This window comes from Cynocephalus volans, chromosome 5 (assembly GCF_027409185.1).
Source record: "Cynocephalus volans isolate mCynVol1 chromosome 5, mCynVol1.pri, whole genome shotgun sequence".
NCBI lineage: Eukaryota > Metazoa > Chordata > Mammalia > Dermoptera > Cynocephalidae > Cynocephalus > Cynocephalus volans.
Genome location: NC_084464.1, coordinates 42,797,035 through 42,821,296, shown reverse-complemented (window position 1 = coordinate 42,821,296; position 24,262 = coordinate 42,797,035). Strand labels below are relative to the sequence as shown.

Genomic DNA, 24,262 nt, shown 5'->3' with positions numbered 1-24,262 from the left:
CTCACACAAAACCTAATCCTAACTATCTATTAATAACTTCTGCAGAGTTCTTAAACCCAACTTTGTTTGACCGTAGGTGTGATCCTGGTGGTCTCCAGCTGGAGGGCATGGACATCTTTACATCTTACTCTCTATTGCATCCCCAAATTTTATCATAGTGAGTGGCGGGTAGATGCTGTTCATCCTACCCTAATATGTTTACCAGCTGAAAGCCCCTGGTATTTCGCTTAGCTCATGGCTGCCTGAACAAAGAGTACTTTTCCAAAGAACTAAGTTATGGGCAGTGGCATACAAGTAGAAGAGCTGTGCATTAACTTTGAGTAAATTTCCTCCCAGACAACTGGTGTCTTCTGCCCTTCCTCCATCTTGAGGCTTTGAATGTGGATGAGGAAGCTATAGCTTCACTTTGGACTGTGAATAGGTGTTTGATCAGGGATTGCAGAGCTGAAAAGTTGAGCTTTGGGTTTCTGAATACCTGAGGACCTTGTGGTGGCATGATTGTACACATGCTTTGGACTGTCTACCCCTTGACTTCTGAACTAAACTTCTATCTTGTTTAAGACTAATTTCGGGGGCCGGCCCGTGGCTCACTCGGTAGAGTGCGGTGCTGATAACACCAAGGCCCCGGGTTCGGATCCCATATACGGATGGCCGGTTCGCTCACTGGCTGAGTGTGGTGCTGACAACACCAAGTCAAGGGTTAAGATCCCCTTACCGGTCATCTTTTAAAAAAAAAAAAAAAAAAAAAAAGACTAATTTCGGGTTTCTGTTACAACTGAACTTAAATCTGATATACTGGGACATAATTCGTGCTTAAAACTTGCAAAGTGAATGAATGCTCATGGGTTCAAACACCACCTATATGCAGATAACTGATTCTAATCTGAATACCAAAACATGTATATCCAACTACCTACTTGATATCTCTACTTCGATATCTTAAAAGGCAGCTCAGACTCAACCAAACCAAAAGCAAATTACTGGCATTCTGCTTGTTTCCTTCCAATACCTTTCTATTTAAATGGCACTTAGTTATGTAAGCCAGAAACACCCAGAGAAACCTAAAATACTCTGATTTTGACCTGTCATTTCTGTATGTCCACTTATCTCCAACTCCACTACCCAAATCTACACCACCACTGTGGCTCACCTGTACCACCGAAGTAACCTTCAAACCTTCAGTTCCAAGCCTAGCCCTCTCAATGCAGTTGATCTGTTTGCAAAACCAACCTAATCCATGATATTCATCTGCCTATAACTCTTCAAAGGCTTTTCTTAAGAAAAGTACCAAATCCTTACATTCTGCAAGGTCCTGAGTGGTCTAGCTCCTCTCCCTGTCTCATCTTCCACTCTTTCCCTAGATTTCTTGTTCTTATTCCCCTAGGTCTCTTAGCAAATACCCTTGCCTGGACTACACTCCTGCCCCACCTGACACTTATCCTTCAGCTTCTTTCAGCTGTCATTTCCTTCCCAGACACCTTTTATTACACTCTCACCACGTCTTCTTCACAGCACTTTTGACAGGTGTAACTTTACATGTATTTGTCATTATTTGGTGAATGTGTCTTCTCCTTAACTTTTCAAATTTATTAGTTTTGGCTCTCAGTTATCTCTAGTGCCTAGTATTTTGCCTGGCCCACAAGTGCTCCACCAATATTTGTTGAGAGACTGCTTCATCATTACCACTCCATAAACACCAAACCTACAAACAAGGTAAAATGTTTAAAAATTACTCCACAGATACCTGGCCTTTTCTTTTTCCTACAAAACTTTGCCCTTGAACACAATGCAGTTTGGTCTGATGATGCCTACAGGCTAATGGAATCCCAATAGTTCTTTGACTTGAAGAAACTTAAGCCTTGCCATTCTCCACCATCACTGCGTATGAACTAAATAAAGAGTAATTGAATTTCCATACTGGCCAGCCACCAAAAAAAAAAAAAAAAAAAGAGTAAGCTAACCAATCAGGCCTCATCTGTACCGCCAGAGATGACTGGAACACAGGGATTAAAGAAAATGCTTGTTTCCACTGCGTTTATTACTAATATAAAAAAAAGTTAAAAAGAAAAAAAACTCATTCTCAGTTCTCCAACGGCTCTCATCCGTCCCTCTTGCCCACACAACTCCTGACCCATTTCCTCAGGGCCAGTTCAAAACTGAACCTGTTCACTGAGGTTTTCACAGAAAACAACCAGTGCCAGGGATGTAGGGGAAGAGGGTTGAAAGAGGGCAACAGTACTGTCCAGGTTCCACCCAAAGATAGGCCAGGTGGAGATTCACAGAATTCAAATGAAAGGGCTGGTGGCCTCACAATGATATAGTTGAACTAAATGGGCTGGAGGAGCTAGGTAGTAGGGTAGGCCCACCAGAGGCTTTAAAAGACATCTCATGGGCCTGTGTCAGACCCAAAATAACCAACACCAGGAGAATGGGGAGGTCCAGGGAGGCAGTCTTGTGGAAGGTTTCATAATCCTCCTGTGTTGGGAAGTAGGGAAAGTCTAGAGGGCACCAAGAGCCTTGCTCATTTTGGCGGAAAAACTTATTCTAGTGTCGGGAAGTCACAAAAATGCCACAGACACTGAGAAAGGCTATGAGGGGATGCACAGTTTCACAAAGCACAGTGATCACAGACCATAGTGGTGGGGATCATGCTACTGACAGAGAAACTACAAAATCCAAAAGCAAGGAGAGTGGCCTTTCAGGGAGTAACTCTGTACCAGTCACCCACACTTGATTCTAGGTTAGAAAACCTGGTGAGTTTCACGAGCAGCTGACAACATCGGGGGTAGGGGATGTCACATAAAAAAGACTTAAAACAAGCAGCCAGAAGGGAATGGTTGGAAACCGCTCCAGGGCTCTCAGGAATCAAGGGCAATACTGGGGTTGGGTAGACGATGCACAAGAAACAGCACCAAAGAGGTTTCCTGTTTAGCAGTCATTTGGCGAGGGAGATCTGGGAGGCAGTTAAATGGAGCAAAGATGGGGTCCAGAAGGCGAGTCTCTGGAGGCTGGATCAGAAGAAAACGCACACACCGCGCACCTTGATGAAACACAACTTTGGACCCCAAATGGGGGAGATGGTAGATGAGGGTGGGTGTGTCACTAAGGGTGTTGGGTGGAAGAGCCTTGCAGTAGCCATCATAGGGCCACAGGGAAATACATGGCCACTAGGTCACAGAGGGCTCCTTCCAGCCTGGATGGGAAGGCACAGCCTCACAGAGGAGGTCCATTGACGCCTGGGTGGTAGAAGGCACAGAGGTCCTCATATCGACAGTGGCCCTTTTTGGCAAAGTGTCGGCAAACAGGGCGGTCGGATTTGTCTGTGAACAAGAGAAAACTGGGTAGTTAAAAATTAAAATAAGAAAGAAGATATAATGAAAAGCAGAGATAGAGAAGGAAGTCAGATTTCCTATTCCCTGCCTTTTCCAAGTATTTTAGAATGAGTCTCCTGGGAGAAAAAACATTCAGGTCTATTCCCACTTCTAAAGGAAAAAGGATAGCCCAAAGGAGAAGTCACTGACATCCTGGGAATTAGGTCACTCTGGGAGTAATGGGTATTAAATGTATACAGGCATAACAAAATGAACCTCACCTTCCATAATCTGGGGATCATCCTTGGGTGGGCAGGTATTCTTGATAAGAGACCAGCTTTTGAGCCTTCGAGGGTTTCTCTGCTCTTTATGAAAGCTTCCCCTGGAGGGACCCCCATGGCCTGGACCCGGAAAAGGAGGTTCAGCACTGACTCCCCACCAGCCACGACCGTACGGGCCAGACCTAGGCCCGAGGCCTCCCCGAATTGGGCCTCTACCCCGGAGAGGAGGTGGGAGACTCAGCAGTGGTGGAATCATCGGACCCCTTGATCCTGGAGGACCTCTGTGAAGGGCTGAGAGAAAAAGACACAGAAAGGTGACCAATGTGCAGCTTAATCCTGAAACAGCAGCTCTGATTTTTTTCTCCTCTTTTTATTGAAGTACAGCATACATAAAGATACACCAATTTTATTACACAATTCAGTTATCACAAAGTAAACACACCCGTGCTTCCACCATACAGGTGAAGAGAGAGCCTTATTAGCACTGTAAATGACCTACCCATGCTCCTCCCCTCACTACCCCACCCTCCTTCCCAAAGGAAACCACTATCCTGACTTCTATCACCATAAGTTAGTTTTTGCCTGTTCTTGACCTTTGCATAAATGGAATCATAGTCTGCATTCTTTTGTGTCTGGCTCCTTTAGCTCAACATCATGTTTATAAGATTCATCCAGGTTGCCTGTAGCAGCAGTTCATTAATTTTCATTGCAGTGTAGTATCCCATTGCATGCATATAAAATAATTTATCCATTCTACTGATGATGACCACGGGAGTGGTATCCAGTTTGGGGCTATAATGAAAAATGCTGCTATGGACATTTTTATACATGTCTTTGTTATACACATATATGCATTTCTGTTGAGTATATACGTATTAGGGGTACTGCTGAGTCATAGAGTGTATGTATACTCAAGTTTAATAAACAGTGTCAAACTTTTTTTAAAAAAGTGGTTGAACCAATTGACATTCCTACCAGTAGTTGTTCCACAACCTCAACAACATTTAGTATTGTCAATCTTTTTCATTTTGTCATCTGGTAAGTATGAAAAGTAATGGGTTTTTTGTTTGCTTTTTATTGTGGTAAAAAAACCATAAAATTCACCATCTTAACTGTTTTTAAGTGTACAGATCAGCAGTGTTAAGTATATTCATATTGTTATGAAACAGATCTCCAGGACTTTTCTATCTTGCAAGACTGAAACTCTGTGTCCATTAAACAACTCCCTTTCCTTCGTCCCCCTCCTGGTAACCACCATTCCGTTTCTATTAATTTCACTTTACACACCTCATATAAATGGAATCACACAGTATTTGTTTTTTGTGACCAGTTTATTTCACTGAGCATAATGTCCTCAAGGTTCATCTTCGTAGTATGTGACAGCATTTTCTTCCGTTATAAAGCTGAATAATATTCCATTGTATGTACATCAATTCTTCTGTCAATGGACATGTGGGTTGCTTCCACCACTTGGTTATTGTGAATAGTGCTACTACAAACATCAGCGTGCAAACATCTCCTCAAGACCCTGTTTTCAATTTTTTTGGATATATACCCAGAAGTGGGACTGCTGGATCACATGGTAGTTCTATTTTTAATTTTTTGAGGAACGCCCATACTGTTTTCCACAATGATTGAATCATTTTACAATCCCACCAACAGCGTACAAGAATTCCAATTTCAAAGTGGTGTGTTTTATTTTGCATTTATTTAACAATTAATGATGTTAAGTATTCACATTTTTTTGTCCATTCAGACTTCCATTTTTATAAGGTCTCTGTTCTAGTCTTTTGCCAATTTTTCTACTGGGTTGTTTGGAAGAGTTCTTTATATATTCTGGATATGAGCTCTTTATTGGTTATATTAGTTGCAAATATCTTCTACTCTATGGCTTCCTGTTAATTTCTTAATGATGTCATTTGATAATAGAAGTTTATATTTCCTTTTTCTTTTCTTTCTTTTCAACAGTGTTTGGAAGGAACAGATAGAAGTTTATATTTTCTAATGTAGTTCAATTTATCAATTTCCTTTATGGTTAGTGTGTATATGTGTATTTCTTGTCTGTTTAAATACTCTTAGCTACTCTGTTGTAAGACTATGAAAATACATTTATTTTCTAGAAAATTATTGTTTTACCTTCCACATTTAGATCTACAGTTCACTCGGTATTAATGTTTGTATATGGTATGAGTAGAAGGTCAAATTTCATTTTTTTTCACATGAATATCTAATTGATCCAGCATCATTTACTGAAAAGACCACCTTTTCAGTTCTATCTTTATCATAAATGAAGTGTCCATATATGTGTGGGCCTATTTTGGACTCTTTACACTGTTCTATTGACTTATAGGTCTGTCAGTGTGCCAAAACCACTGTGTCCTAACTACTGTAGCTTTACAGTAAGTCTTGACTCAGATAAGCCCTCCCACTTCAAGACTGTTTTGGCAGTCTCTGACCCTGATACTTTGAATATCTATATAATACTGTAGAATGTTTACTTCCATAAAAACATTGTAGGGATTCTGACTGAGAATGCACTGAATCTTTAAATCAATTTGAGAAGAACTGACACTTTTACAACATTGAATTTTCCAATCTATGAATATACAACCTCTCTCCATTTATTTAGGTACGGAATCCCTGATCTCTTGATTTTAAGTCCTTCCTGGGTTTTACTCCCTCCCTTGTCCTCTCTCCAAGACCTGATATGAGAATCAGGGCCCCTTCCTTCTCACCTGACTTGGGGTCACCAGGCTTTCCATTGGCCATGGGAGGAGGGCCCAGAAGGCTGGGTGGTCCTAAGAAAAGACATGAAAATATGGTCATCAGAATGAATTAAAGGACTGATGATCCTGTTCTTAAGTGTTTTTATTCTATTACTCATTTCTTAATTCAACCAGTACAGTCAGGTATATTCTCAGCAGTGTTACCAGTTTTCATCTCATCTATCTACCTATTCCTCTGCAAAGCTGTTTCAGGGTTTGCAATAAAGTGGAGACTCAGGGCCGGCCCGTGGCTTAGTTGGGAGAGTGTGGTGCTGATAACACCAAGGCCGCAGGTTCAGATCCCTATATAGGGATGGCCGGTTTGCTCACTTGGGAGAGCGTGGTGCTGACAACACCAAGTCAAGGGTTAAGATCCCCTTACTGGTCATCTTTGAAAACAAACAAACAAACAAACGCGGAGACTCAAAGAGGTTGTTGCAGGAAGGATTCTGACAACTTTCTCTTTCCCTTACAGTGCTGCTTTCCAAAACAACCCAGGTGATTCAGGGCTAATCCAATCTCTTACCTTAACTGCTGGCCAATCAAATAGCTCTTTTCTCCTCCCCCTCCCCCGAGGGAGTGGCTTAGAGAAAGCTGCACGTCCACCTTCCCGGTGAAAAGTCTGGTCAAAAATGGTCATTCCAGTCATCACAATCTGCAACATCTCTACGGCCCTTCTCGCAGGCCGTTCTGCGGCTGCGCATACGAGCTCTTTATCCTTTCCTCCCCCGCCTTCTCTAGAAAGGTTTGGCCGCCGGATTGAGGTTGATAGTTTCAGTCAGAGAACTCCTCTTCAAGGCTCTGTCTGGGACAGCTCCCCCGACCCCGCCCCAGCACGTGAGCCCTTCCTCCTTCGTTACAGTCCCCTCCCCCGCATCTTATCAGCCCCTAGCCCCTTGCCCGGACCGGATGACAGGCATGTGCACATCCCTCCCTGGCCCCTCACCGATGGGACTCCCATCCTCCTCATCTCCAGTCTCTTCCCGCTCGGGCAGCGGGGGCTGCTGCTGATGCGGTGGTGGCTGCTGCTGATTCTGCTTCTTTCGTTTAGGCATCGTGGCTGCAGCAATGGCTGCAGCGGGATTTGGAGGGCAATGAGGAAGGGGCACGCTGGGATACTGTTTCCGCTTCCGGGGGGCCGGTGGGCTGTGAGGCTGAGGCTCCCGCATTCCACTTCCGGAAGGCTGCGGCGAACCTTTCCCGCGGCCGCATTCTCATGTAAACTGCCTCCCTCCATTTCTGCCATGCGTGGCAGCAACCTCAAACCTTCCCTTTGCCGCGCGCGTTCCTATAAATGCTTAAAAATATTCCTCGCTTCTTCCCTCGCTGAACGCACGAGTGCCGGAGTCGACAGGCTCTCGGCCAGAAGGCCTGAGAGGGCTGTCGCACCGTAAGATCGCCACATCCGGTCCCCGGTTACTACGGTAACAGCTGCAGGCACAACTTCTTGCCCTCTGACCTCCCTTCAAAAGTCCTTGTCCCGCCTGGGTTTCCCTTCCCGCCCGCGCTTGCACTTATTGTCTGTAAACCTACTCCTTATCGTTCCCACAGGAATTTGAGTCCCAGCAGGTTGGCGCCCAGGACCCTTCAGAACCTCCAACCGCCTCTCCAGACCTCTGACGATGCCCCCAGTGTAGCCCAGCAACCTGGCTTTACTCCCGGGACGCGCAGTCTCGGCTTGCCGCTAAGGTCAAGCCCCCGGGTTGGTAGTGTAGCTTCAGCCTGTCCACTCCGCCCTGTCCCTAAGGTAGTGGGACCCGTCCTCCGCTCTACCGCCCCCTCCAGGTGAGTGGTAGCGTCTCTCGGGAGCGCGAGGTAGTGATGACACGCGTCACCCCTCCTCCGAGCGCGAGTTGGTAGCGTCTGTGACGGAGTTAGCCCGATCCTCCCACGCGCGCCTCCTTCCTCGCCGCTTCTGCGTCCTCTCGGTGCCACTGGCTCTCATGCGTCGGTAGCCCACTCCGCATCATCCTCTCGCCTCGCTGCCAGAGGGAAGTGACTATATTTCCTCAGTCCGCCTCCCAACCCGGCAGCCGCGGATAGTCGGTCGGGCCCGCCCGCTGACGTCACCTGATAGCCCCGCCTCCTCTAGGGTCCTGGGCCCTTTCGGCGGGGGCCGGGGGGAGTCAGTTGAGGCGGCGGGAGCTCGGCGGAGGGCGGGCCAGGTGACTGGTCCGGGCCATGCCGAGAAAGAAGCCCTTCAGCGTGAAGCAGAAAAAGAAGCAGTTGCAGGACAAGCGGGAGCGGAAGAGAGGTCAGTGCGGGAGCAGGAGGAGGGGGCGGGGCTCGGGCTCCCGCACATCTGGAAGGAGGGGTGTGCCCGCCGCACCTCGGCGGGGCGTGGGAGGGGGTGGTGGGCGCGCGCGCGCTGACTCGCGCGGGAGACCGCGGAGGGGATATTCCCACCTCAGCCCCCCTACATCTGGAAGGGATGGGGGAGGATGGAGAGTTGGGGGAGGGGAATCCCTCCAGTTCGAATTGGGATCCATCTCCGCAGCTCCCTGGAGGAGTGACACCCCCCACGCACCTCCGGGAGGGTCCTGGGTACGGTGGTTGGGAGGACGGAGCCTCGAAAAAAGTTAGGCCGGGTGAAGGGGAGCCAGGCAGACCGGGAGGGGGTCTTAAGACCCCTGAGAGTCGGCCTGCACTGGCGTCACCGGCCCCTCCCCGCAGGGCTTCAAGATGGGCTACGCTCCAGTTCCAACAGCCGCAGCGGGAGCCGGGAACGGCGGGAGGAGCAGACCGACACCTCGGACGGGGAATCTGTGACCCATCATATCCGCAGGCTCAACCAGCAGCCTTCCCAGGGGCTGGGTCCGCGAGGCTACGACCCAAATCGGTGAGGGTGGGAGGGGGCGCTGGCCCGGGCTTCCCCGCCTACCCGGAAGTCAGAGCATTGGGGGAAGGTGGGCTGCTGCTTGGAAGTTGGGGCGATGGGACTGGGATGCCACGGTTCTCCGCTGGCCACTCAGCTCTCTGGGGCCACAATCCTGCGTTCCAGATGGGTTGGAGAGAGTTTGACTTTTAGAAGGGCGAGGGGGAGGGGCGGCGAATATTGCCTGAAAGAGGGACCTAGGGGAAGGCCAACTGAAAGGGGAGACTTGAACAACTCTGGAAAGAAAGCTTGGCAAAATTGTCTACTCAAAAGGGGAGTTCATGGCCATGGCATTGCACTGGATGCCATGGTCCTTGTTCTCTTAGATACCGGTTGCATTTTGAGCGGGACAGCCGGGAGGAGGTGGAGAGGAGAAAGAGAGCAGCCCGGGAGCAAGTGCTACAGCCGGTCAGTGCTGAGGTGCTGGAGCTGGACATCCAGGAGGTTTATCAGCCTGGGTCAGGTGAGTGAGAGTAAGACATCTGGGTGTTTTGACAGGCAGTGGGGCTGGGGGAAGGAGTTTAGAAGGGTAAGAGCTGGCTGTGAGGAAGGAGGGATCTCCGGTGCACATTTGAATCTGAGACTGTGCTCATACTTACTTGTGCTTATTCCTGATCTCCCAGTCCTGGACTTTCCCCGACGTCCTCCTTGGAGCTATGAGATGACCAAGGAGCAACTAATGAGCCAGGAGGAACGGAGCTTCCAGGAGTATCTTGGGAAGATTCATGGGTCTTACACCTCTGAGAAACTCAGCTACTTTGAACACAATCTGGAGGTGACAGTGATGTGGGGACAGGAGTGGGGCATATTGACCCATGATCAAATTGGTCTGGGGTCAGGCTGGAAGGGGACTCTGGGCTTAAGTTCTGTTCCACTGATTTTGTCTTTTCAGACATGGAGGCAGCTGTGGCGAGTGTTAGAGATGTCTGACATTGTCTTACTTATCACTGATATCCGACATCCAGTGAGTACAGGGATGAGGGTGGGCAAGGGAGAAGAAGAGGAAGGTTCTTATGGGGCAAAGGTCAGAGGCAGGGGTTGGGAGACAGAGAGGTATCCTTTTTTTATTTCCAGACTCTACCCTGTGCTGATTTCTAGTGAGAAACTCAGTTTTTAATTCATCTCTTGTCATAACCTGTTACTCCTCTCCTGGCCAGCTGACTGTTCTTTACTTCCTTTGATGAAAACCTGCATGTCCTGTCTCCCAGCCTGCCAGAGCTAGACCAATAGAAAGTCCCAGTGTTGAGCTCCAGAGACTCTATGAAGGCAGCTGAGGGCTTCCCCCTGCTCAACCCAAAATGCCTTTTCTTCCTTATCTCGTCTTTCTAGCACCACCACATCAGTTGCTACAGAACCCACCTGGAATGCTAGGGTAGTGGTTAAGGCTGTAGTCTCTACTGCTGGACTGCCCTGTGTGAATCCTGAATCTGCCACTTCACTCTTGTCCTCCAATGGGAGAAAGGGAGGTCTGTGGGGACATTTAGGTTGGAGGTCCTTAATGATTTATATACTTACATACTCACAGTCACATACATGTGTGCATGTGCATATCTATATATGCAGACACATTCACATGGTTATAGTCACACATGCTTAACACAAAACATGCACACATGTGCACATACTTGCATGCACACACACATGCATGTGTACACACGTACAGTTGTGTGCACACAAAAACAGATGTTAGTTTCTGCCCCAACCCCCATCCCAGTTCCTGATCCCAGCCTTTACCTCAGTGTGCTTGGTGTCACTGTTTCCTTGTCTTATTGTCAGTTCATTTTCATCTCTAATTATGACCTGTAGGAAACTCCCTGAGACTTACACACGGTTTTATTCACCCCTGAATTGTCTTCCTTGTTCAGTTTGGCTGCTTTACCATTTTTGCCCCAGAATCTGCTACTGCCAAGGCCCTTTCTCCGAGTTGTGCTTGGTGAGTGGGGAGCTGGAGACAGAGAACTCTTGGTTGACTTCTCATTGCTGTATTCCCTTACCAACCCTGTCCTAGGTTGTGAATTTCCCACCAGCACTTTATGAGTACGTGACGGGAGAACTTGGGCTGGCTCTGGTGCTGGTCTTGAACAAGGTGGATCTGGCCCCACCAGCTCTCGTGGTTGCCTGGAAGCATTATTTCCACCAACACTATCCTCAGCTCCACATCGTCCTTTTCACCTCTTTCCCTCGGGACCCCCGCACGCCACAGGACCCTAGTAGTGGTGAGTAGACAATGAGGAGGGCAACATGGGAGAGTTGGGGTGGCAGGGGAAAAAGGGGAGAACAGAGAGGCTTGCTGACTAGGGGGCCTAAGGGTGCTGGAAGATGTAAACCCATACATAAGCCTGTGTGCAAACCCTTTTGTGCCCTCTGATCTCAGTCTTGAAGAAGAGTCGGAGGCGGGGAAGAGGATGGACTCGGGCTCTGGGCCCAGAGCAGTTGCTGAGAGCATGTGAAGCCATCACCACAGGGAAAGGTATGTGGCCCTTAGAGGGGTGCTATGGGAGGTCATGGGGGAGACCCAAGGCCTGGAGTCATTTTGCTCACCTTTTTCAAAGTCAACCCCTCTATTATGGATGTGCATGACAGGTCAGGCAGGGGATGGAATTAGGAGCGGACTGACTGGGTGGGAGAAGAGAGCAGCAGGTAGGCAGGAGCCTCAGTGATTTTCTGCCTTCAGTCTTCCCAGTACTTTTCAGAAACTCAGAGAGAGAGGTGTGCATGATTCCAGGGTGGGGTCAAATGAAGGCTGGGGAGATGCTATCACCCACTGTTGTACAGGTTGGTGCTGTACAATTCCAGAGGGTGCTAATTACATCAGCTGTGCAGTGCACAGTCTGTGCCATCATATACAGTGGCCCTGGGGAGAATCTTCTTCATCTTCTCCTTCTCTGAACAGTGGACTTGAGCAGCTGGCGGGAGAAGATTGCTCGGGATATGGCTGGGGCTACCTGGGGTAATGGCTCTGGGGAGGAGGAGGAAGAGGAAGATGGGCCAGCAGTCCTGGTGGAGCAACAGACTGATTCAACAATGGAGCCAACCGGCCCAACTCGGGAGCACTACAAAGATGGAGTGGTGACCATTGGCTGTGTGGGTAAGGAAGCGGAGGATCATGCCTGGTGGCCTCCCAGAAGGTACAGAGTTTGAATATTTGGAAAAGAGGGAAGGAGATCAGGCCTCATTAGGCCCCAGGATCTCTGAGGGGCGACCTCTGCTGGTGGTCGTGGGCAAGGTGGAGGAGGTAAATTCCACCTCTCAGCTGGAGTAAGTTATTTAGCTACTCTGTCTTAGTTACGTAGACTTTTAAAATGAGGACATTGATACCCATTAAAGGAATGGATGTGAGGAACAAAGGGAGTGGTGAGAGAGACTAACAATGCCCAACGAGTAGTGATCATAGTAATAACAATAACTATTGTTAAATTTTAGCACATGTATGGTGCTTACTATGTACCAGGTACTGTTCTAAGTGATTTATTTATATTAACTGTTTGATTGTAGTAATTAGTCCATAGTACAATGATCATTTAATCATAGCAGGAGCTCAGCAAGTAGTTTCCTTCCAGGTCTTAACCCTTTAAGTCTGTTGTCAAGAGGAATCTCCCCTTAATTAAAAGCTTTGTCTCGGCTGTCAGTGGGGCAAAAAGGAATGTTTGATTAGGGCCCAGAGCCCCTTTACTTTATTATTTTTTTCTTTACTTTTTTTTTTTTTTTTTGGTGGCTGGCCAGTACAGGGATCAAACCCTGGATCTTGGTGTTATTAGCCAGTCCCAGGGTCCCTTTTCATTTTGAATAGGAGAGGTGAGAAGAGACCTTGGCAAAGTTGTATCTGAGACGATATTGGAAACAAAAAGGGCCCAGCCCAGAAGAAATTGAAGAGCATGGAGTAGATAGTTGGGCTCCTTGGAAGCGCCTCTAACTCATCTTTCAGTGTCCTTTTTGTCTTGGGAAAAACCTGCCTTACTTCTGAGTGATTGTTCCTCTTTCCAGTCATTTCACTCCCCTGAGTATTGATCCTAGGCTGTCCCTCACAGAGGGCCTGTGTTTCTGCTCTCAGCAGCCTCTGTACTAACTTATCTCTGTTGGAGTGCTGTGTTAGGGAGAGTGTTTGCTGTGGCACAGGCAGCCCTGAGTTTGGATTTCCCTGCAGCTCTCTTTGATTTATCCATGCCACAAATACTGAGCACCTACTAGTTGCCAAGTGCTGTTCTAGGGATGGGATTTGCTTCTGTGAAAATGGCAGAAAGGTCCCTACACTCACAGAGCTTGTTTTTTGGTGAGTAACTAGATTCGTGATCTGAAATCATATTATTTAGGGGAAATGAAGGAAATCAAGCAATGAAAGGGGATAGAGAGTGACTAGGAGGGAGGGGTCCTCGGGGAAAACCTCCCTTAGGAGAGAACTGGACAGTGAGATAAAGTGAGCTGTTTGGAGCTATGGGGAAAGGGTCTGGCAAGGCAGGGGTCAGTGAGTGAAAGGGTCTTGAGATGGGAATGAGCTTGGTGATCTGGGATCAGCAAGAGTGCCTGGGGGAGTGGAGTATGGAAACCAGGAAAGAGTATGGGAGATGAGGTCAGGAAGGTCGCCAGGGACACACATGTAGGGTCCCGTTCCTATGACAGGCATTTAGGATTTTATTAATATCATGAGAAGCCAGTCGTAGGTTTTGAGCAGGGGAATGACAGGATCTGATTTCTTTTTTTGGAAGTTTACATACTGAGTGGTGAATAAATGGTGAGGGTGAGCAAGAAAGGAAGCAGAGAGAGCAGTCAGAGGCTATTCCACTAGCCTATTGGAGAAATAAGAATTGCTTAGAGTAGGGTGGTACAGGTGGAGGTGCTGAAAGGGTCAGAAACAGAATATATTTTGAAGGTAGAGAAAATGAGGTTGGTGGTGGCTTGCACTTGGCACATAAGAAAAAGTGAGGAATAGAGAAGGACTTCCAGGTTTTCTTGTCCTGAGTAACTGGGAATACTGAGATAAGAGGACTGGGAGAGGAGCAGATTTGGAGGGGCTGGGGCGGGGAGGGTAATCAGAAACTAAATTTGAGATTCTTTTTAAATATTCCTAGTGGAGATGTCAAATAGGCAGTGGGTATAGGTAATCTGTAGCTTAGGGGAGAGAAGAGGACTGGAGACTTGGATTTGGGAGGGATTGAAATTTGGGGAGCCACTGATGGGTATAAATAGTATTTAAAGCCATGGGATGGGATGAGAGGAGGAGGTAGGTGAAGAAGAGGCCAAGGACTGAACCATGGGGCAAGCCAGCATTTAGAAGTTGGGCAAAGGAGAGTAAGAAGGAGGAAAACCAAGGGAGTATCCCAGAAGTCAAATGAAAAGGTGTTTGAAGAGGAAAGGAGGGATTAGCTATGTCAATGTCGCTGCCAGGTCAAGTGAGAGGAGAACAGATTTGCTTAGCAGCCTTGGCAATGTGAAGACCAGTGGTTCCAGTGGAGTGGGGAGAAAGAGCCAGATTGGGATAGGCCCACCAGAGAATAGGCAACAATGTGGGGAACCTCACATGACACTGTGCAAAAGGAGCCAGCGTCCGTGCTGCACAATTCCATTTGCATAAAGTTCAAAAGCTGAGAAATTAAACTGCTTTGTTCAGGGATATGCAGATCATAAACTAAAAAGAAACAGAAGGAGTGGAATTCCTTAAAGTCAGGGTAAGGCTGACATGTGCGGAGGGAGAGCACTGTGATCAAGAGGGATAGATGGGGCCTCTGAGGAAGTGTGACACACCCCGGGCCCAGGGCTGGGTGGTGTGGGGTTTATTAGGCTGCACATTTATGTTCTGTGCATTTTTGTGTATGTTACCGTTCATAGTCACGAAGAAAATGATATGAAGACCTGGTGACAAAAAATAAATAAGTCTTTTAAGGAATTTTACTATAAAGGGGACAGAGAAATGGGGCTCGTTGGGGGGTGTCAAAGGGTAATTGCTTCCTCCCTTCCTCCTTTCGAAAGGAAATGCTTCGTGTGTTGTAAAGGAGTGTGGTCAGCACGGTGGTACATCTTTTCTCAGCCACAGTCAGCTAGCTGCCCAGGAAGAGGTGCTGGATGGGCAGAGAGGTGCATTTTACAGGGTTGGGGTTTTGCCGGGTGAGTAAGATGGAGGGGAGAGGCAGGACCAGGGAGTTCAAGGTCTATGGATGGGACTGGCTGTCGAGCTGGATCATGGAATCTGAGTTGGGTAAGAAGGGAAGTGAGGGTATGAGCCGGGTATCGCACAGTGTTACTGTGCTAGGGTCAGGGTTGAAGAATGATTTGGAATGGAAGAGCCAGAGTAAATGAGCTGAAAAGATGGGATGTCAGGGCAGAGAGAGGTGCTTGAAGTTGAGATTTTGGAGGGTGAAGTGACAGGGTCCAGGGTATGGCCACAGGACTGGGTAGCTGAGGTGGGGTGAAGGCAACCATCTTTGGAAGTGAGATGCAGGCACTGAGAGTACTGAGTCCTGGCCAAGAGATCTGTGCAGGTGTTAAAGTTGGCCAGAATGAAGTTGTGGCGGTGATGAAGAGAGTGACAAGGGCGTCTGGTCTTCTCCTTGGACAAGTCATGATAGTTAGCATGAGATGCGTATCACTCGTATTGGGCACTCTACTGCAGGCACTGACCCACGCAGTTGTATTTGTTATCTCATTTAATCGTGACCACTCTGAGGTAGAAGGTATCTGTGCTGTAAAATGAGGAAACAGAGGCTCAGAAAGTTAGGTAAATTGCCTTGAGGTCACAAAGCTGGTAAGTGGAGAGGCCAGGATTCAATCCTGGCAGTCCAGAGCCCGATTTGTAATTTGCAATGTTATACCGCTTCCTTAATTTCTGAGCCTTAGTTCCCCTTTCATCTGTAGCTATGACACTGAGTCTAGCCCATCACAGAGTGAAGATCTGTCAAATGTTATTTTTCCTTGCCTTCCTCAGGTTTCCCCAATGTGGGAAAGTCCTCACTGATCAACGGGCTGGTGGGGCGGAAGGTTGTGAGTGTTTCCAGAACCCCAGGCCACACCCGATACTTTCAGACCTACTTTCTCACCCCCTCCGTGAAGCTCTGTGACTGCCCGGGCCTCATCTTCCCCTCTCTTCTGCCCAGGCAGTTACAGGTATGAGGGCAGAGGGAACAGGGGAGAAAGAGAAGGTAGGACATTGAGAAAGGTGCTAAGTGCTCATTTCCCCTCAGGTTCTGGCAGGGATCTACCCCATCGCCCAAATCCAGGAGCCCTACACTTCTGTGGGCTACCTGGCCTCCCGCATCCCTGTGCAGGCCCTGCTTCACCTGCGCCACCCAGAGTCTGAGGACCCCTCAGCAGAACACCCCTGGTGTGCCTGGGACATCTGTGAAGGTGAGTTCCATGTGCCTGGCTTCTCCTCCCCACCTGGTTTCAGCTGCCCTCCCTTACTTGCCAGCCTCTGGCCTCACCCTTTACCCTGCCCTGTCTCTGTTCCTCTCCTCAGATTCTGCCATTGATGAAGCAGCTGTCCACTCACCCCGAGATTTCTGTTACAGGGCCAGCAAGATCTCTGGCCTGGGATGTTTTGGGGAAACTGGAAGGACTGTGTTATGGGAGTGGGGGTGGGGTGACTGGTACCTGGTTAACAGGCTTCCCTTCCCATTATTCTTTTCTCCCTCCAGCCTGGGCAGAGAAACGTGGTTACAAGACAGCTAAGGCGGCTCGGAACGATGTGTACAGAGCAGCCAACAGTCTCCTGCGGCTGGCAGTTGATGGCCGCCTCAGCCTGTGTTTTCATCCCCCAGGCTACAGTGAACAGAAAGGTCAGAGCACACATAGTCTTACCCAACCCCTGCCATAGTGTAGGCAAAAGGGTGTGGGCTTTGTTGCCAGACTGAGTGAGGGTCAAACCTGGATTCTGCACCTATTAGCCAGCTCTGCGTTATTTAACGCCTCTGAGATGGTTTCCTGACCTGCGAAGTGAGGGTAATAATTGACCCCTAGCAAGGTGGTTGTGAAGACTGAAATGGATGTGTTACAAAGTTTCTATTCAGTGCTCTGCACATGGAGGTTGAATGAATGACCGTCAGCAGCTACAAAAATTATTGTTATTCCTAGTCTTTGCCTCTTCCCCATCCTTCTCTGGCTTTAGTTCCTTGCTTAAAACTCTCCTCCATTCTTTTTCTTGTTTTGGTTCCCCAGGCACCTGGGAGTCTCATCCAGATACCATGGAGCTGGTGGTTTTGCAGGGCAGAGTGGGGCCGGCAGGAGATGAGGAAGAGGAGGAAGAGGAAGAGCTGAGCAGCTCCTGTGAGGAAGAAGGAGAGGAGGACCGAGATGCGGATGAAGAGGGAGAAGGGGATGAGGACACCCCAACCGCAGCTCCAGGGTCCAGCCTGGCTGCCCGAAACCCTTACGCCCTGCTGGGTGAGGATGAGTGCTGAATCCCCACCTGGTGCCATCTTCCCCACCCAATATCTTTGCTTCTGGACTGACGTGGGGGTATCTTTGCCACCGGTTGTGAATAAAGATTGTCTGCTTTGTAGCCCCTTCCCCAGATGAAATGAGGTGAGAGCAGCTGTTTCAGGCTGACAGCTGTGGGAGGCTTCTCTCCTCTTCCTTCTTTTTTCATGCAGTCTTTTTGTAAAGGAAAGTTCTCTTAGAAGTTACTTCAGTGGGTTCTTAGGCCCTGAAACTTGCTTTTTCTGCCTGCTGTCCCACTCTGCAACTTAGGAATTCCACTATCAACATGAGGAGGGGAGGTCTAAATCCCAGCCCCTTTGGAGTTTGTGCCATTCCCTCTGATTTGCGCAGCAGCCCAGTGCGCCCCCTTCTGCCAGACCTGGGTTATACCAAGAGCTTCTGAGAGAAGGAGCAGGAAGAGAAAGTGTCACAAGCTGATGTCTCCAAGTGAGATTTTTACAGGAATTATTCAAATTCCGCAAATATTTATTGAGCGTCTACTTTGTGTCTGGACCCATACTAAGCACTAAGCTAGGCCTGACCTAAATTTTCAGCCAGGCTACCATCAAGACCCCATCCTTAGGCATCCAAGTTTTTGGATTAAGATGGGTGTATAATGTCTTCCAAATCCTGGGGGCTCATGTAGTATAATTCTAAAACTTTCTTCTGATAGAAATTTTCAGGTAAGACAAAATGCTTGTGAAAATGGTTAAATGTGTATGAGTACAGTCTGAATTACTGGCAAACAACTAGCATGCACATTTATGATTTGAGCAGAACAGCCCTTTAAGTACAGTGTGAATTTTCGTTATTTAAAGGCCCAGCAGCTGAGGGTGTATGACATACACATGGGGGGGCACAGAACCAGCCTCCTGAACCCTGTTTACCCTGGTTTGGGGATGGAGCAAAGGTGCAGGGTCTAAGCTAGAAGTTAGCAGGTGGCCAGAGCCATCTTAGGGTGTCCTCTGCATTTCAGCAGAGATCAGCTCTCTTGTGAGTCAGGGCACCTTAGGTTTTGCTGTACTTCTCCCTTGTTAAGCAAGCAGCTAGACTCATTTAATTCTTGGAGCAAGGGGAGAATGGGCTTTGTTTTAACTGCCATAGTATTGTCTGGATTAGATAGTAGCAAAAAGGATAGTCTGACAGGTTGACGATTTGTAGAGGTGAGGACAAGATAAAGTGCCAGATTCCTTCCCTTCCCTCTAAAGCATCCCATTCAGTTTCTGGGTCAGTAGGCAGTTCTGTAATGCCAGCAGAGACCCTGTCAACTAAGAGGCAAAGGAAACCATATTTAGAAGAGGCTGAGGTGTTCAGGCCACACATTCTGTTGAGCTCACCCTCTCCATTGGTCCCAGTAGGGACATAAATCCTGGAATTTGCACTCTGGTGCAAAGCTGAAATATGGCATGTGAATGTGCTTGAAGGTTGCCCAACATGTTCTGGAAAAGAGAGAGAAAAAAAAAAAAATCCCATTTGAGAAAAAAATCCACCTGTCTTCCATCTGGAAATCTTTAGCCTCCTGGATGGATCTCCTGATGGAGGAAAGGGGTTCCCAGCTGAGCTTCCTTTGAGGATTTATGATGTTCAGAGATGCTTAGGAGACTTCTGTGCTGCTGGAGGTGGGTGGGCACATTGGATTCATTTCCTCAAAAGGTGGTGAAAAGGGAGCAAATCAGAATTTTATTTGTACCCCTGCCTCCTCTGTGCTGCTTCTCATCTTTTTCTTTTGCTAGCTCATGAGTTTCATCAGGGTCATTTGGGAGTATCTTGGGTTGGGGATGAAGAGTGGAGACCAGGAGCTGGATGGGCAGCTGAGGAGGAGGGTAGCAACTCTTAATACCCCCAAGGGACTAGACTGTAAATGACTCCAGGTCCCTGTCAGTGACTCGCTCACTCCCGTTGGGAAAAGTAACACCTGAAAAAGAACTATTTTAGGGACAAACAGATCAGGGAGGAGAAAGATAAAAAATACCCCAATACTAGTGCCAGAGGTTGAGGTTGAAACTGTTTAAAAGGACAAAGGAAACCGGGGTCCAGTCCCCCTTCCATGCTGAAATACCTAGGATCCCTGTCCTCACACCTCTGTTGCCTGGGTCACGTCTGCTATGTGGGTACCTGACCATGGAGGTCTGGGACTCTGGCAGTTCCCACAGCTGGCCAATTTCCTGATGGAGAGAAACCAGTGCTTCTCTCATCCATGCTGGAACCTCATTTAGACATCAGCTTCCTTTTTTCCAGACTGGGTCTTAGTCCTGGCTCTGGAACAGGTAGGTCAATTATCTGGATTCCTGTTTCTTAATTTCTTGTAATCAACAAAAATTGGTTGAAAACAGTATTTGCCAGACATGCTGAGTTCTGGGACCAAAAAAAAAAAAAAAAAAAAAAATTGAAAAAGGGGGCATAAACCCTACCCTCAAGGAGTAGAACAGCCGGACACTAATAATATAATACAATAACTTTATAGCAGTATGTAAATTAGAAAATTACCTTACATGTATTCGTTGAACTGTCATAACTAAGTAAAGTGGATAGTACTATACTTAATCATCTCAAGGATTCATTCACCCACTGAACATTTGTCGAGCAGTTACTATCTGCCAGTCACTGCTAAGTGGTGATATGGAAATGGTCCTTTGTGAAGCTCACAATTTATTGGAAAATGGAAACAATTAAATAGACAATTACAAAAAAGTGTGATAAGTGCTGTGACAAGGGTGGTATAGGATCCCATGCCCCATATAGGAGGGGCCTTGGGATACTGATCAGGAAGGAGTGTGGGATAGAGCTGGCAGCTATGTTTGTATAGCAGGTTATACAAGATTGCAAAACAAAAACAAAAACAAAAAAAATCAGTAGTCCATGCTGAAGAATTGCTATGGGAACCCAATAGGGGTGGTGAAGTCAATCTTGGTAAGTCAAAGGAAGCTTCCCAGAGGTCTAAACTGAGGCCTAAAGATGGCAGGAATTAGCCAGACAGAGAGGGAAGGGCATTCCAGGCAGAGGGGACAGCAAAGGTCGAGGAACATGACAACTCGAGAAGACTAAGTTGATCGGCGTATTAGGAGCAGAGGGTACAAGGGAGAATTGGGGAAAGGTGAAGCTGGAGAGGTGAAGTTCTTGCTGGGCCTTGTCAGCCATATTAAAGATGTAGGCTTTAACCCAGAGGAATGCTGAAGAACATTAAGCCTGACTAAAACTGACTTCCCACCGCACCTGAGAAGCTTTGCTGCGCCATCTGCCGGCGCGGCGCATCACTGCAGGCTGAAAGGAGAGAACTGTGCCTTAAATCACTGTGGTTGCAGTGTGGAGACTGGTTTGGAAAGGAGAGAGATCAGAGGCTTTTGCAGCCATCCCAGGGGAAGAAAGTGAAACCAGAGTTAAGGTAGTGGCAGATGGAAAGAAGAGAAATAGATAGTTTTATGGGATGTTTAGGAGGTAGAATTGACAGGTCTTGGGATTGTTTTGCTGTGTGCTGTGTGGAGAAGGGAGAGGGATAAGTCAGGAGTGCACATCATGTTTCTGACTTGGCATCCTGGTTGGTTTTGGGGCCATTTCCTGAGACTCAGCTTAAGCAAGTGGAGCTTGGGGAAAGAGAGGTCGTGGCTGGAGACAGAGATTTGGGCATCATCAACATATAGGTGGCAGGAGAATTACTGAGACCATCTACAGAGTGTAGCATGAGGAGAGGAGGCTGAGGAAGAAGTGCAGACCATACAAAAAGGAGGGCAGAGAAAGAGGAGCCAGCCAGACAGGAAGAACCTAGTAAAGGGTGGTGTGATGGGGCCGAGGCAGGGAAGAAGGAAGGGTGCAGTGTGGGTGCTACTGAGGGTGATGACATGGAGCATACTGAGTAACCACTGGCAGCAGGGGAGGCCTGGGTGATCTTGGTGGCAGTAGTTCTGTTAGAGAGATGAGATCAGAGGACTAAGGAATAATTAAGAAGAAGGAAGTAGAGGCGGTGGAGGTGAAGATGTAATTTTCAAGAAGTTTGCCTGTGACTGCAACGGAAGAGAAACGGAGGGAGCCGAGTATTTAGATTTAAGGAAAAATTTTTTGTTTGGAGAGTTCGTAGCTTTTAAACAAACTGTTAGGAAGAAGGATCAAGTGGAGGAGGAAAGTTCGAAAATGCAGGAAGGTGGGAATTTGTGATGGAACAAGGCTTGGAGAAAGGCGGGAGTGGTACCGAGTCCCGGTGCCTGGAATACTCTCCGGCAGTAGCTGGGTGGCTTCTGTGGTAGTGGAAGCAGCGCGGACATTTAGCAGGCTTGCTCTGGTACGGCTCAAACAACTCATTAAAACACTCCTGTACCAGTTAGTAGGTAGTATAAGAGTAACTGCAACAAGTAGTAGAAATAATTAATAAAATAAATTCTAATATGAACTTATCAGTTCAAGCTAATTAGAGATCGCAACAGCCATTGGTGACTGAGCTTCCCACTGCACCTGAGAAGCTTTGCTGCGCCATCTGCCGGCGCGGACGCGTCACTGCAGGCTGAAAGGCTGCTCTGCGCCTCTCTTAAGAAACACACAAAAATTGCCTGTTTGAATTTTCTTCGAATTATGGAGTTGCTATTACTTCTAAATAGTTTAGCCTCTACTTTGATTTTGTTGTTAGTGCATTGTCATTCTTGTGTCAGTAGCAAGTTCAGTGTTTTAATATTTACAAATTCAATAATTTTTTATAAAATATTAAAGCCAAACTTAAATGAAGAGACAGCAAAGTTTGAATACGTTTCTTAAGGTGCCTTTTGAAATATCATAAGAGATCTTTGATTCCTCAGGAGAACAAAGACGAAATAATATTAATGAGCTGAAGCCTGGAATGTCTTCTGTTACAAAGCAAAAATCATAATAATGTGGAAATTCTTTTTAGCTTTTTATTTTGAAAATTTTCTAATATACAGAGAAAAAGGACAATAAACACCTAAACACTCAACACAAAAATTCAACAAATTCTAACATTTTGCCATATTTGCTTTACTAGTCTTTACATATCTTACTTATCCATCTGTTTATCTTTTTTTTTTTGAGCCATGTGAAAGCAAGTTGCAGATATCATGACTGTTCATATTTAGTTGTTCCTAAACATTGTATTGTTTCATTAATCTGTCTATTCATTAGCTAATACCATATTGTTTTAATTATGGAGGGTTTATATTATTTAAGTACCTGGTAGGGCTACCCTACCCTCAATACTCTTTCTTTTGGGGTATGTGAGTTTATTTTTCTGTATGAGTTTTATAATCAAATTAACTCCAGAAAAAACACGGAAATACATTAAATTTATAAAGTAACTTGGGCTAGTTGATATTTTTACAATGTTGAGTCTTTCTACTCAAGTGGACTGTCTTGATATTGTCCAAGCAGTACTAAATATGACAAATAATTTGTGATTTTAAATGAAAAGCAGTTTGATTACATGCAGACAATAAGGAACATATTAAATTAACATCATGATTAGTTTCAGTTACTTGAATAATAAAAACTTCCCACATTTTTATTAAAAATGATTAATAAAACAAATAGAAAATAGTGCCTTCAGATTTTTTCTGTTATATTCATGTGTTTCCTTCTATATGTGTTACAAATCTTACGAAACATTATTTTAAAAAATTCTACCCAGCATTATTATTTTATATTTATCTGTGAATTATTTGTAACTTTTTTTTTTTTTTTGGCATCTGGCCTATAAAGGGATCCAAACCCTTGACGTATCTGTGTCTTAACCCTTTCCACTGCTCTTCATTTTGCTCTGCAATTCTGTGCTTCCAGTTGGGATAATTTTCCTCCAACCTTAAGTATTTCTTAGATTGCTGGTCTCTGGTTGATGAATTCCCTTAGTTTTTCTTTGTCTGAAAACATCTTTGTTTTACTTTCATTTTTTGAAGAATGTTTTTGACAAATATAGAATTCTAATTTGGAGATTTTTTTTTTAAAGGAAGTTACTTTTATTTATTTATTATTATTTTTTTAGTCTTTTTCGTGACCGGCACTCAGCCAGTGAGTGCACCGGTCATTCCTGTATAGGATCCGAACCCGCGGCGGGAGCGTCGCTGCGCTCCCAGCGCCGCACTCTCCTGAGTGCGCCACCGGCTCGGCCCTAATTTGGAGATTTTTGTCTTTCAGCACATTAAAGCTGTCATTACATTGTCCTCTGGCTTCTATAGTTTCTATTGAAAAAATCAGGCATCAGTCTTATTCTTGCTCCTTTGAAGGCAGTGTGTCTTTCTTTCCTGGTTAATTTTGAGATTTTTCTCTTTGTCATTTATTTTCAGCAATTTAACTGAGTGGTTCATAGATGTGGTTGTCTTTGTATTAATCCCACTTGGAATTTGCTCAGCTCTTAAATTTGTGGGTTGATGTATTTAGTCAGATTTGGAAAATTCTTAGTTATTATCTCATCAGATATTGTGACTTCCCCTTTCTCTCCTTTCCTTCAAAGATTTATAAATACTTGTATGTTAAATGTTTTTACTGTGTCTGACATTTTTCTCATATTCAGTTCTGTTTTATTCTCTCCTTTCTCTCTCTCTCTCTCTCTTTTTTTTTTTTGGTGGCTGGCTAGTGCAAGGATCAAACTCTGGACCTTGGAGTCTCAACATCAGACCGTAACCAGCTGAACTA

The 24,262-nt window shown here is 46.4% G+C and overlaps 2 protein-coding genes and 1 pseudogene across 3 annotated transcripts; 1 reads left to right on the top strand and 2 right to left on the bottom strand.

Annotated features, from left to right (window-relative positions):
• Positions 1 to 2,020: 2,020 nt before the first annotated feature.
• On the bottom strand, positions 2,021 to 7,626 carry PRR3 (proline rich 3). Its single transcript, XM_063097004.1, is given in 5 exon segments — positions 2,021 to 3,320; positions 3,593 to 3,883; positions 6,328 to 6,390; positions 7,304 to 7,525; positions 7,528 to 7,626. Coding segments are annotated over 5 exon segments (759 nt in total). The 5' UTR covers positions 7,604 to 7,626; the 3' UTR covers positions 2,021 to 3,213.
• GNL1 (G protein nucleolar 1 (putative)) lies at positions 7,546 to 17,720 on the top strand. 2 transcript variants are annotated; one of them, XM_063097002.1, is made up of 13 exons: positions 7,546 to 7,781; positions 7,909 to 8,611; positions 9,031 to 9,196; positions 9,559 to 9,695; positions 9,856 to 10,007; positions 10,125 to 10,196; positions 11,241 to 11,448; positions 11,607 to 11,702; positions 12,126 to 12,320; positions 16,149 to 16,327; positions 16,405 to 16,567; positions 16,858 to 16,998; positions 17,378 to 17,720. In XM_063097002.1, exons 2-13 carry the CDS (start codon positions 8,539 to 8,541, stop codon positions 17,617 to 17,619), a joined length of 1,824 nt encoding a protein of 607 aa, XP_062953072.1. In that variant the 5' UTR covers positions 7,546 to 7,781; positions 7,909 to 8,538; the 3' UTR covers positions 17,620 to 17,720. The 2 variants fall into 2 exon arrangements, with proteins under 2 accessions (XP_062953072.1, XP_062953073.1); XM_063097003.1 differs by lacking the exon at positions 7,546 to 7,781 and having other exon boundaries at positions 7,845 to 8,611.
• Positions 17,721 to 18,840: 1,120 nt separating this feature from the next.
• The window catches only part of LOC134378990 (hypoxanthine-guanine phosphoribosyltransferase-like), a 30,044-nt pseudogene continuing 24,622 nt past the window's right edge, over positions 18,841 to 24,262 (bottom strand).

Excerpts from the sequence above, each read along its gene's own strand:
- GNL1 (XM_063097002.1), top strand. The coding sequence starts at position 8,539 with ATGCCGAGAAAGAAGCCCTTCAGCGTGAAGCAGAAAAAGAAGCAGTTG. Across the intron at positions 8,612-9,030 it reads CAAGCGGGAGCGGAAGAGAG|GGCTTCAAGATGGGCTACGC; the intron begins GTCAGTGCGGGA and ends CCCTCCCCGCAG. Across the intron at positions 11,449-11,606 it reads GCCACAGGACCCTAGTAGTG|TCTTGAAGAAGAGTCGGAGG; the intron begins GTGAGTAGACAA and ends CTCTGATCTCAG.